Genomic DNA, 13220 nt, shown 5'->3' on the forward strand with positions numbered 1-13220 from the left:
GACGCGGAGCCACAGGGGACGCCTGCAGACGACGCCTACCAACGCGCAGGGGTACTGCTACGCAAAAGTTTCCGGATCCAGACTGACGCCTGGGGATATTCTAAGGTAAGGAATCTAATACTAACTAATGTTTCTTACAGATATATCGTTACCGAAGGTAAGTAACTTGTTCTTTAGGAAGATCAGCTGGTTCAGTGGAAAAACAACTACGAAGACATATTAACCCTATCAGCAGAGGCCAGGGCACCCCTCAAACAGTTGTGCAAAAGATCAACTCTTCTGAAAATAATTCTTTTTCATGAGGACCTGACCTCTCAAGTGCCTGGATGCCTGTGGACATTTTCTGCACTTTATAAATCCTGCTCACATCAATCAAACCATTGTAACAGTTGCATCTGTGATGGGACTGGGAGTGCAAGTATACGATTTGATTTTGGTCGGCGAAACAAAAACTATATTGTATAAATGTCCTGGAGTTGAAAGCGGTACATCCATCCCTGAAGACTTTCCACCATTCATAACAATGAAGAAACGTCTGATCCAGGCAGACAAAATGACCATAATGTGCTACCTAAATAAGCAGTGCAGAACCAGATCTCGAGAGGATCAAACAATTTGGCACTGGCTCATAGTGAGGAAGTTCTTCATCCAAGCAGTAAACCTTCCAGGTCTCCAAAATTGTCAAGCAGGCTTCGTAACCAGATACTACACTGACAGTCACAAAATGCCCTATCTTTGCCTTAAGTGTATGAGAGCTAGGTACTATAAGCAGTACCTTTTCAATAAATTGTTCCAACAAATTTCTTTACTCTTTCGTCTGACACCACTGATTCCATTACTGCTGATAAAGCTGAGACATTCCAGTGCCATGATGATACTGGCTGAGATAGTGGTAGTCCTACAATTACTTCACCATTCAGTGAGACTGGACAAGAAACTGCTGCACAGACCATACTTGCTAAAAGGAAAATACTTCACCCAATGTACAGTCCTTGAATTTGTCGGCATGTCCCTGAAATAAATATATTGTAATTAAACGTGGCTCGGGATTGTCTGAATATTCTCAGGGAACCTAAACGTCCATCTACCAGAATTTTCTTTGCTTTTAAAGAGATTTGTAATATGATGATTCCAAAATAATAACTCAATTACTTGTGTACCTAGACAGTGTTCTTCAGAAAACCATTACTAAAACACATTCTGGAGGGTTTAAAGAAAACATTTATCTCAAGACGGCATCCTTCTCCCCCAAAGGAACTTAATTTGTTTCTCTCCAAATTAATCTTTCCTCCTTTTGAACCTATCCATGTTAGGTTCTGTTGGTCTGTGTAGTGCATTAATCACCCAAGAGGATCTCCAGGGTTTTGGGCAGGTGTGTAGGTGTGTGGTCCCTAAGGTGCTTATACGAAGAACCAGGTCTTCAGCTTCTTTGCAGAACTCAAGAAATGAGGAGGAGGCTCTGATTTTTTGTTTGAATATCTTTTATTGCGTTTCTCATTTGGATTGCATAACTTATCAAAGAATTTACAATGGAGATACATCTCAAAAAATCGCGGTCATACAAAGGTATATGTTGGCAACAACAGTTTGCTGTAATGTCATTACTTGCTATACATCACTTGCGGATCCAATGTGTGGCCTAAGGCACAGATACCTAAGAAAACAATTGGCCAAGAAATGGTGTGGTCACATTAAAGTAATAAGGAGAACATCATCCAAAGGGAATCAATGCCACGTCTTCAAAGGTGCAGACAGGCTTTGAGAGCATATGAAACAAGAAAAAATGCAAGGCATACATGGCATCGCAATATACCTAATCATGTGCACCGATATCCAGTGGTTCCGCTGCAATGGCACGCTCTCTGCCATGTTCCTCGGGAAAATGTGCCTGTCCACCAGGCCATAGTGTCGCTACAACTGATCCCACTCAGACAGTTATTAGGGCAGGCCCAACGTGGTGTGCCTGTCATTCGATATCAGAACAATATACTTATTTTTCAGAACTTTTAACCATGACATGATAAGCAATGACATCATGAAGCGTGAAAAATTAAAAGCAAAGAAACAAAAGAGTGGCTGGTCGTTTGTGCTGTGCTATCGCTAATGTGGGATATCCAGTGCGCGGTGCGGCTGTCCCAGGAAACGGGGCGGGGGGGACACTCAGGTGGCGCGGTTCAAGTGGGAGGAGGCGGGTGCGAGGCAGGCGCAGGAGGGGGGGCGGGGAGACGCACTGGAGGCAACAACGGCCTCCGCTCTGGTACGGCGGGGGCCATATTTGTCTGGTTGCGTTGTGTGAGCGCGTCTCGTTTGCTCCGGCAGGGCCTTTACCTACGTCGGGTCCAAGTGCAGGACTACAGTGCTGGACCACGTCTGGAGTTGGCGTCATAGCCGAGAGTTGAGTCAGGTGGGGTGCGCCTAAGTGATTCCACTCTGAAGTCATGCCCGGTGAAAAGCGGCCAAGGTGTCATCCCAGGTCTGAGCTACGGGATATGCTCTGAGTCCCGCTGTTTCTTCCCTGTGCAAGGCTGTGCTTTCTGCTCTTGCCCAATTATCAAAGGAGCTGCGCCAATGTGCCGCCTGGGAGGTTCACGGTTCTTCCAACGTTTAGTGATGAACCTTTTTGCCGTTATCAAACCAAGGTCCCAAAATCTAGTGGGAACTCTTGTCAGCTTCGTCCTTTTGTATAGACCTAGTATGCATGTTTCCCATGTGTGTTGCAGTTCCCCACCCACTCCTGCAGCCAAGGAGGCCAACACCGCTCGCCAGTAAGCGTGCCGTGATGGGCAGGACCAGAGCATGTGCAATAAACCTGCATCGACTAGCCCACATCTCGGCCATGCAGACGCGGTAATTCCGAAATAGCGATTGATCTTGTCCGGGGATAAATATGCGTGATGTATGATGTAGAATTGGATAGTTTTGATGCAAGAGTTGCTTGGAATATTGGTTGCGCCAGCCAGCACCACTGCCCATTCCTTGTCAGTCCAATCCCGATCCCTGTCTTCCTCCCACCTGTCCCGCAAGCGCTGGGAAGAAAATTGTGGGTGGATGTGGAGGGCCTGCGCCAGCCAATGCACCACCTGGGACCCGTTCCCCATCACGTGCAAGTATTGTATCAGCAGATGGGTTGGTAGTTCTTCAGACAGGTCACCCCAGGCCTGTACCAGCATGCGCATGAGTGTTGCGTGTGTTAAAAACTGTCCTTCCGGGAGGCCTGTGTCCGCAATTAACGTCTCAAACAGGACCAGTGCCCCCTCGGAGAATAGGTCTCCCACAATGTTCACCCCAGCTTGCACCCAGCTACCCAGCACCGCCTCTGTGAGTACACCGTTGTCCATGGACATCCCTAACAATGGCAGGTTCGGAGCATACACTTCGTGAAGCTAGTGAGTTTCAAACTTCTCGTATAGCACCTACGTGCTACCGCCAAGTGCAGCTGTGTCGGGTAGCGGGTTTTGACCAAGGGGGTGGAACAGTGTGTGTATTTGTGTGAGCGTCATGATAGTAGTATCCCTGGCTGTATCTGCCAGATTTTTCCCACTCAACCAGCTGGTAGCCCACTGCAGTTGCGCTGCTAGGTAGTAGAGCTCCTGATTGGGGACTGCCAGGCCTCCAGCCTCCGTAGAGGCATAAAGTGTCTTCAGAGCCACCCAGGCCGTCCCGTGTTCCAAATCAAGTTCCGGATTAAGGTCTCCAGCTCGCGAAATATACGCGTCGGGACATAGACCGGGAGGTTAGCATAAAAATACAATAATTTGGGCAGCGCTATAATTTTTCTCAAAGTGACCCGATTGGGCACGTTCAGAGGAAGAATCTTCCAGGAGGCCATCTGCGCCCGCAGGGAGGAGATCGCCCTTATTAGATTACCCTCCAACACGCCCGTGAGGTCTCGATATATATACCTATCCCAAGGTAACGGAACGTAGTGGGATACAAGACAAGCCTTTCATCTTGAACTATAATTGCACATTCCGGGGTGTCTGCATCAAAAGAGTATACACCAGATTTAGCCCAGTTGACCTTGAGCCCCGACATCTCTTGGTAGAAGATGGCAGTAAGCGCTAATGGGAAGCGGGTCAGGTCCCTCATATAGAGCAATAGGTCGTCAGCATACAGTGATACTGCGTGCATGCCATCGGCTAGGGGAATACCCCAATCCGCACCAGAGGTTCCATCAGCAGAGAGAAGATTAAAGGGGACAGGGAGCATCCCTGCCGGGTCCCCCTGCGTACTCGAATAGGCTCTGAGAACAGCCTGCCCGTGCGGACCCGTACCGTGGGCCGCTGATACAGAAGCTCCACCATGCGGATACAATCATCGCCCAAGCCGTACTTTTGTAACACCAACACCAGGTAAGGCCATTCTACTGAGTCAAATGCCTTCTCAAAATTGAGCACTAGACATCTGGAATGGGGCCATTGATTTGTGGCGAAACAGTGCACACTAAACAATTGCTGGATGTTGTGCGAAGTGCTACGGGCCGGTACAAAACCGTTTTGGTCGGTGTGGACAAGATCAGGCAACAGAGGGGCTAAACGTTGGGCCAGCGTGGAAGCCAGGATCTTGTAATCCGTGTTAAGAAGAGCCAGTGGGCGGTACGATCCCAGTTGGGCCCCGTCTCTACCAGGCTTCGGGAGAGAGATCAAATTTGCTTCGTTCAGTGTGGGCAGGAGCGCAGAGTCGGCAATCACCGCCTCATATTTCCGCAATAGTTCCGGAATCAGAATGATTCGGGCCCCGGGGATTTGCCATTAGAGAGAGAGTAAATGGCTACTCTTAGTTCCTCAGATGTCAGCGGTGCACCCAGCTCGTCGCGTTGTGCGTTATCTATTCGGGCAAGGGTAGAACAGATAGGTACTCTGTTATATCAGCAGGTGAAGCCTGCAGTCGAGACTGATAAAGGTCTGTGTAATGTTCCACAAAGGCATCATGGATGGCTCTCTGTGTGTACACAATGGTGCCTAGCTTGGTGTAAATTGACGTCACTGGGGTGGTCTGGGCATCCTGTCTGATCAGCCACGCTAGTAGTTTGCCTGGTTTGTCCCCAAAATGATGAGTGCGCGCCGAGTGGGCTGCGTAGTTCAGATTTTTCAGCCTGTCGAGCAATCGCGTGTGTGCCTCTCTAGTTGCCAATAGTGGCACCTCATCACCCTCCACTGCCTCCCGCTCCCCTCGTAGTATGTCAAATTCAATACGCGTCAGCTCACCGTCTATTTGCTTCTGCATACCTTGCTGTGTGCCCAGACAGTGGCCCCCTTGTGACGACTTTGAATGCGTCCCATTTGAGTTGCGGGGTAGAAGCAGTGTGGTTATTTTCTTAAAAATACTGTAAAAGGCGCGCCGAGAGTGCGTCACGAAACGGGGCGTCCACAAGCAAACCAGGTTGGAGCCTCCAGGTAGGTACCGGCGGATGTGGACGCTCCCAAGCCAGTTCTAGAATGTGAGGGTTGTGATCGGAGTGGATGCGGCCCATGTAATATGTGTCTGTGACATGGGGGAGCAGGTCACTTGTCAGCATATACCTGTCCAGCCTGACATGCAATGTGTGTGCGCCTGAGTAGTAAGAGTATACCTTAGTGTGTGGGTTACGACTCCGCCAGGCATCGTGCAAATCCCACTGTAACGCCCAGTTCGTGAGTGACCTCATGGCTCCAGTTACCAGTGCACTGGCTAAGGGCGGGAAGGAGCGGTCAAGGGCAGCGTCCAAGACAGTTATAGTCATCTCCCAGCATCAATGGAACACCGTGCCAGGGCGCCAGCACTGTCGATAGCCGCGTAAAGAAGTCTCCCTGCTCGGTGTTGGGGGAGTAAAGGGATGCAAGGACGACCAATTGGCCGTCCAGTTTGCCATGGATGACCACGTATCTACCCTCTGGATCTACCCTGCAATGGGAAAGTGCAAATGGGACCCCGGGGCGCACCCAGATCAGCGCCCCTCATGTATAAGCCGAGTATCCAGTAGCGTATAACTGCCCCAGCCATCTACGGTGTAATGTCTGTGTTTCCGGGCCAGTCAAATGGGTTTCCTGCAAGAGGGCTATGTGCACGTGGTGTTGCTTAAGATACGAGTACGTTTTGTAACGGGGCGACGGCGTGTGCATGCAGCGCACGTTCCACGTGCATATTTTAATCACTGACATAATATGTCCGGGTATTCACCTTCTCCCCAACCCCCCGCCCACCCCCCACCAGCAGCCAACACCGCGCCCCACCAAGCCACACATCCACAGTCACCATCAGAAAGCCAGCGTGCACGCTCTGAATAAGCATGGAAGAAATAAAAAGTCAACCAATGCCATTAACAAAGGGAACAGAGGAACAATGCCAAAAGGTCGACAGCCGAACATGTTGTCGTCCAAACACTCTAATGAGCCAGTGAAGTCTTAAGTTCAGGGGGGGTTGATGAGAGCTCGGCGTGTCCGTCACAGGCGCGCGTTATATAGTCAAGTAGAGGATGCCTCCCCCTACACAGGCATCTCATGTCAGTCGGCTCAGTCATAACAGGTTCTCGTCCGATCAGGTGGCTGAGGCTCTCCAGGTGTGGTGCTCCGCATCCAGATATCGCCTAGGCACAGTTCATGTCACATCACCCACCCCCAAAGGCAGGGCCATCTCCGTCACCTGACTTCCCAACCACCATATTGATCCAGAGCGTTCCCAGCGTCTCAGGCCCCCAGGGTATTACTCACTGCGCCACTCTGGTTGAAGACAAGGTTCAGCCTGGGGTCAAAGTCTGACTGTCCATGTCCAGCAGGCGCCCTGTGGACGCCGGGTCCAGCATAGCATTTGAGACTCTTAGAGACAGGTAAGGCATACCGGACAGTCCGCTCCATCATCAGTGGATTAGATCAGCAGTCTGTGGGGTGACGTCCGGGAGGTCCGTCGACACCTGTGAGTCTGGCAATCCGTAAATGTGTTCGTCGTCGCTGGGCATCTTGCGCGGAATGGCCTCCAAGGCGGCGTCCACATCCAAGGAGACGCTGATCTCTGCTACCATCCGAAGGGCCTCTTGCTGCTCACTGTGGACGAGATCGGCCGGGTGGCCCACCTCCGTCTCCACTCGTAGCTGCCTTGCAGGCGAGGACCTGCGTCTACGACGACGCCGAGGCCCTCGGGAGCGCCTCAAGGACGACACCAACGGCTCCGCGCCTGGATCTGCAGCCACACCAGAGTCCAGCCACGCCTCAACCGCTTCGGGGGTGTTGAAGAAATTTGTTTTGTCCTGGGCTACCACTCGTAGCCACGCTGGGAAGTGGAGGGAATATTTCAGGGCCAGCTGGCGGAGCCGTTGTTTCACCGCTAAGAAAGACTGTCTCTGGCGTTGCACCTGGATTGTGTGATCAGGGAAGAGCATGATCTTGGCATTTTCAACCCGTATCTCCGGCAGCTTCCTGGATTCCCGCAAGATGGCATCACGGTCGCAATAGTTCAGGATACGATGAGCATGGGTCTGGGGTTGGATACTGCCGGGGACGGCAGGGTTGGCACTCGCTGAGCCCGTTCCACCACAAAGTGTTGCGAGGGTGTGCAATCTGGCAGCAGGGTCCGCTGCCAGTTCTCCATGTGGATTTCGGGTTCCCTGCCTTCCCATTGTTCCGGTATACCTACAATGCGGACATTATGTCTCCTCGCCCTCCCTTCCGCATCCTCCGCACGATCTTCTAGGAATTCCACACGGTTGAGGAGGTCCTGCACATGCCTGTCCGTCTGTGTGACCTTGGGTGTAATGTCATTGATGGTGGCCTCCAGGGCGGCGGTGCGGTCCGACAACTTCCCATGGTCGGCTCGCAGGTGAGTGAGGTCTATGGCAACACTATCAATCTTTGTTTCCAGGGAGGTGCGGGTCAGTTGCATCGACTCCTCCAGCCGCTCCATCGCAGCCAACATTGCGTCCAATTTGGAGGCGGTTTGATCCGGGTCAGACGATTTGGCCGCTTTCTCCATCTTCCCCTTCACCTGTGTACCAACAGCTCCGGTCCTCGTCCTAGTTCCCCCAGACATGGGCAATGCGTCGTGTGTCGTGTCGTGGCGTGAGCGCGTACAGTGGCCTCCCCAGGTTCCAGGGGGGCTGATCCGCCTTGAAGCTCGGATTATCGGGACACTCAGGGGGGCGCAGGGCAGTGTCGTCGCCAGTCCGTGCAGGCGGGCTCGCACCGCTCCGGGCCAAGAGGTGGTAATGAGGCAGGAGCGGAATGGGGCGGTGGGCGCCTCCTCCCAGCGCGGCTGGCACCCTCTGATATGGCCGGGTAGGTGTCCCCCGCTGACAGCAGGAGCGCAGAGTGGCATGCAGGTGTCTCCGGCTCCAGTTGGCTGCCTCCCAATCCCCAACAGTCGCAGGGACCTCCCGGTCCGCCCCAGTCGATACTTTGCGGCAAATGTTGGCCGCGCCCAGGCACCTCGGAGCAGAGCGCGGCTCTCCCACTTCGGGAGACGTCAACTGCTAGCTCCGGGAGACAAGCCCCATCTTCAGCAGGGCGTAGGATGCGGGGTATAAGGCACCGTCTTTCCCCCCCGGGAGGCACCGTCCGCAGGCACCAAGAGATGGGCCTGGGGTGCTGCCCCCACCCTCGTGTGGCGGGGGCATCCGTCGTAGGTGCCAGCAGTCGAGCTCACCCCAGAACAGGATGAAGGATGTCCGTTCAGCGGATCCGTGTGTAGCTCCTCGGGTCCGCCCCAGGGGTTCTCAGGCTTAGGCCTCGGCAGCAGGGCCTCTTGTCTGTGGTCCGTCCCCGGCCTCGCGTAGAAGTGAGCCCCGGCCGGGGGAATCAGCAAGGGAGGCAGCCAGCCCCCGCCTCGACCGGAGCGGCCAGGAACAGTTCCGCAGCTCCAGATTTGGCAGGGCTGTAAAGATCGCCCCACGCAGTTCCGCTGCTAATTGGGGCCGAGTCCGGATAAAAGAAACTGAGAATTGGCCTGTGTAAGGGGAGTTCAGCTCGGAGCTCTACCCAGGCACGTCCTCCTCCATTGCGTGCTTAGCCACGCCCTCATGAGGAGGAGGCTCTGATGTGTTGAGAGAGGTGGTTCCATGTTTTGGGTGTGATGTAAGAGAATGCGCGACCTCCAGTTTTATTCGTGCAGATGTAGGGAGTGGTGCAAATGAGAGTGAGGCAAATCATAGGTGTCTGTTGGATTGGTGAAAGTGTGTGCAGTTGTTTAGGTATTCTGGTCTTGTATTGTGTAGGGCTCTGCATGTACGTGTGAGAAGTTTGAATTGACTGCTCTTGTGAATGGGAAGCCAGTTAAGTTTCCTGAGGTGCAGTGTGATGTCGGTGCAACATGGGAGGTTTAGTATGATTCTTGCAGTGATGTTCTGGATGGTCTGGAGTCTGTGTAGGAATTGTTTGGAGATTCCATTGTAGAGAGTGTTGTAGTCCAGCCTGCCGGTGATTGAGTGCTTGTGTGACAGTCCGTCTAGTGTTCTGAAGCAACCATTTGAAGATGTTTCGCAGCATGCATAGAATGTGGAAGCAGGAGGTGCACACTGCGTTGTCTTGAGCCATTAGTTTAGCTTGTCATCTAGGATGATCCCTACATTTCTTGCATGGTCTGTGGGTGTGGGAATTAGTCCTAGCTTTGACAACCACTAGGTGGAGTCCCCTAGGGTGGTCTTATTGATGAAGATCAGTTCTTATATTGTCGGGGTTGAGATTCAGGCAATTAGTTCGCATCCAGCATGCAAACATGGTTATGCAGTTGGTGAAGTTGGTTCTGGTGATGGTTATCTTGTTTGTCAGGGAGAGAATGAGTTGGGTGTCATCAGCATAGGAGATGATGGTGATGTCCTGTGATCAGATGATGTTAGAGAGCGGAGTCATGTATATGTTGAAAAGGGTAGGGCTAAGGGACGATCCCTGTGGAACTCTACGTATCAGTTTCTAGTCTCTGATGGGAAGGGTGGCGTTTTAACCCTTTGGCTTCTTTCTGTGAGGAAGGAACATATCCATTTGAAAGTGGATCCTTGCATGCCAATCTTGTGGAGTCTTTTGAAGAGGGTGTTATGGGAGATATTGTCAAAGGCCTTGGAGAGGTTGAGTAGTATGAGGACTGCTGTTTCTCCTCTGTCCAGGATGACTTTAATGTTGTCCGTGGCCTTGATGAATATATAAGGCCTAATTGCTCCATTTTTCCTGTAAGACAGCAATCAAGATTAGTGAACTTTAGGCTTTGTCTGCAGTGCAACGCCAATCTTCCCCCATAATAGTCTTTTGGTGGGCACATCCTATCTTTCTACCTATGCTCATTTCTGACTTTCACATAAACCAAACAATATCTCTCTCAGTATTTTTAGTAATATGTATACCCCCGTAGTTAAATCATTTCACTCACTTGATGTAAGGAGAGTTTTAAGATTCTATTTAGGCAGGACTAAAGATATGTGTAAAACTAATGAACATTTTTCAATTACGGGCCTCTCCTTACTAAATGTTTATTTCCAAATAGGCTGTTGCTATATGGATAGTCTCTTGTACAGCCTGTTATTAGTTGGCTAACAAACACTTGGTGATCTATGCTAGCAAAGCAGTGTGCATTACACTAAATAACATTTGAAAAAGGCCATAGACTACACACAACTAGCAAAGATTCACCATCAACACACTCACTTTCACTGATGCTGGTGCCACCATCTACGAAGCAATTTTCACCATATGTGTTTAAAATGGAAGATTTACAGCTGCTCTTTGATGACTTAACCAATGGCAGAAGTGCTCAGACAACCATTATTTTTGTAATGCCTACAGTAAATGCTTCAGTGGCGTTGTCATCTTTGGCAGTTTCCCCAATACTTTTGGTTATGCTACTCCAGTCGTTACAGGTCTCCATAGTACTGTTTGGCCTCCTGCAAAGTTATTTCAATATCCTACTTCAGGTCAGGAGGGAGAAGATAAAAAGGAAGAGCCTGACCTGGATCAGATTGTCTAAAGTATATGCTGGATGGAATGCTTACATAAATCTCAGCTACTTGGAATCCCTCAGGGCCGCATCCCTGTCCTTCATTATTGTGCACACCTTGCCACCTCTGTTTGGGCTCAGCCATATGTAAATTAGTCTTGACCCTGCTCTGATGGGAACAGTCCAGCATGAACTTTCAGATAGGGTCTGGTGCGCCCTGACGTGGGTCTTGTGCACCATGTGTCACTGGAAGTAAGTTGTACGTGGCTGATGAGCCCAAACCCGTATTTCTTGGCTTCATTCCTATTCTTCCCTTATCCTACCAGCTGAAAGACCACTTGCTCTGCTGCCCCTACTGGTATTTATTGCAGAAACAATCCCCCCTGAACATTTCTCTCATCCTCTAACCTGCTGTGTCTCTCTCTAGCTTTGCATGATTTAAAGATGAGGCTAATTTTAAAGGGTAAAGTGTTACGTTTGAAAGTATCATTTTTAAGTTCTAACTGTTTGTACTGATATGTGCATGTTTTATGGGATTGTAGTGTGTTTGTGGACAGGGGACTGTTTAGGTTTTTGGATTCCATGGTTAAGACTGTTTGACATCCCAGAGTAATTTGTTTTTCTGAGCTTTTTGCTGGTAATCCTGTTTCATGCACAATATTGACTGCTTATGATTTTTTGGGCATTGATCATGGGTCTTTGAGACTCTAGGACAAAAACATGTAATTTCTTGTTCAGTGGCTGATGGTTACCTTTTGTGCACTACTGCAGCATGTTTTCTAAGCATGTTTTCTAATCATTTGCACAAAATTTTGGTCAAGACATTGTTGGGAATCCAAGGACGGAGAGTTATAACCAATTCCTTATCTGCTGCCTACTTCTGTATTTTGTTTGCAGACAAAGCGAAGGGTATTCCGCATTCGTGGGGCAGGACGTTCAGATTTTGAACAAGGCCAGAAGCGGAAGCTCACTCCAGGTGGTGGTGAACCGGAAAACAAAGTGTTCAAACCTGATTTTGAAGGTGCTGATTCAGATACTGGTATGTACGAGTTATTTAAAACAGCCTTCTTTTTGGTCCAAATTATTTGAGGATATTTTGAATACCATTGTAGATGTGACTGTTCCTACTGCAGAAAAGAAAATTATTTCCAACTTTAAAATGTACATGAGAATGAATGTCTCCTGCTATCTCTGTCCATTGCCAGGCAGTCTTTCCTCTTTACATTTCTCCTTCCTTTTATGAGTTATCTCTTCCCTTTGGTATGCCACTTGCGTAAATAAGTTGAAGAACTTCGAAGGGCCCATAACTTTATGCCAAGCAAAGTAGTTGATGAACCAATGGGCCAATCACAGTTGTCCATTGATGTAGCTTTTTTAAAGGGCATAAATACTTAATATATCTACACTAATGTACAGGATACTGGATTCTCACATGTGGATGGAAAGATAAGTGATCATAATAGATAAAAGTGATATACAGATTTAAAAATAGAAATTACTGAAATTTGAAATGTTAGTTAATAAAATATTAGTTATGTAAATATTGTCCTTACTGGATGTCATCATTTTTGTACCTTTTCACAATTTTATTTTTAAAATATTAACATTCTTAAGATTGCCGCATTAGTCTTAGCATCAAGACTTTGAGCTAGACTTAGGCTTAAGGTTGACATTAGGTCAGGTTCGGGGCTTCACTGTTCGAATTAGTCCAACAGTCCGGCCACAGGGCTAAGATTAGTATAATGGTTAGTATTAGGCTTAAGGTCAGGACCAGGATTAAGCATAGTGTTAGTATTCAGCTTATAAATAAATGAATCCGTATTTGTAAAGCGCGAACTACTCACCCTTACGGGTCTCAAGGCGCTGGGGGCCGTCGTGGAAATTAAGTGAGCTATTGCCCAGAGTCACATGGTGCTGAGCTGAGCTGCCACCGGAGCCGGGGATCGAACCGCAAACCCTGTGCTCTGATGTCAGCTGCCCTGGCCGCTGCACTACACCTCTCCAGCTTAGGCTCCAGAGTAGGCTTAGGTTTAGATGTAAGGTGAAGATTAAGCTTAGGTTTAGTGTTTAAGTGAACGTTAAGTTGAGCTTGGATGTAGTGTTGGCTCATTCATTTGAACTTTTGCCAGTTTATATGCATTTTAGAATGACTTTTTCAGAATCATAGTCGTACACTGTAATCCTGATTTAAAGTATTTACATTTTGATGTTTTGTGTTCAAGTATATTTGTGTTAGGCATGCATAGCTGGATGTAAAACCTTACAATACAGTGTAGATTGTCCTGATTTTCCAGAATCGAGCATGGAGTTTTCCTCAGCTGTTAGGGTTA

General features: G+C 49.2%; 1 protein-coding gene across 2 annotated transcripts in view; it reads left to right on the forward strand.

Moving 5' to 3' along the window:
- Positions 1 to 13220, forward strand: part of AKAP8 (A-kinase anchoring protein 8) — an 895754-nt gene that overhangs the window by 265275 nt on the left and 617259 nt on the right. For both annotated transcript variants that reach the window (XM_086960773.1, XM_086960782.1), the window contains exon 6: positions 11788 to 11929. In XM_086960773.1, coding sequence (XP_086816899.1) covers positions 11788 to 11929 — 142 coding nt within the window. The remainder of the gene's footprint in view (positions 1 to 11787; positions 11930 to 13220) is intronic.

Source organism: Lissotriton vulgaris, chromosome 1_1, assembly GCF_964263255.1.
Source record: "Lissotriton vulgaris chromosome 1_1, aLisVul1.2, whole genome shotgun sequence".
Lineage (NCBI taxonomy): Eukaryota > Metazoa > Chordata > Amphibia > Caudata > Salamandridae > Lissotriton > Lissotriton vulgaris.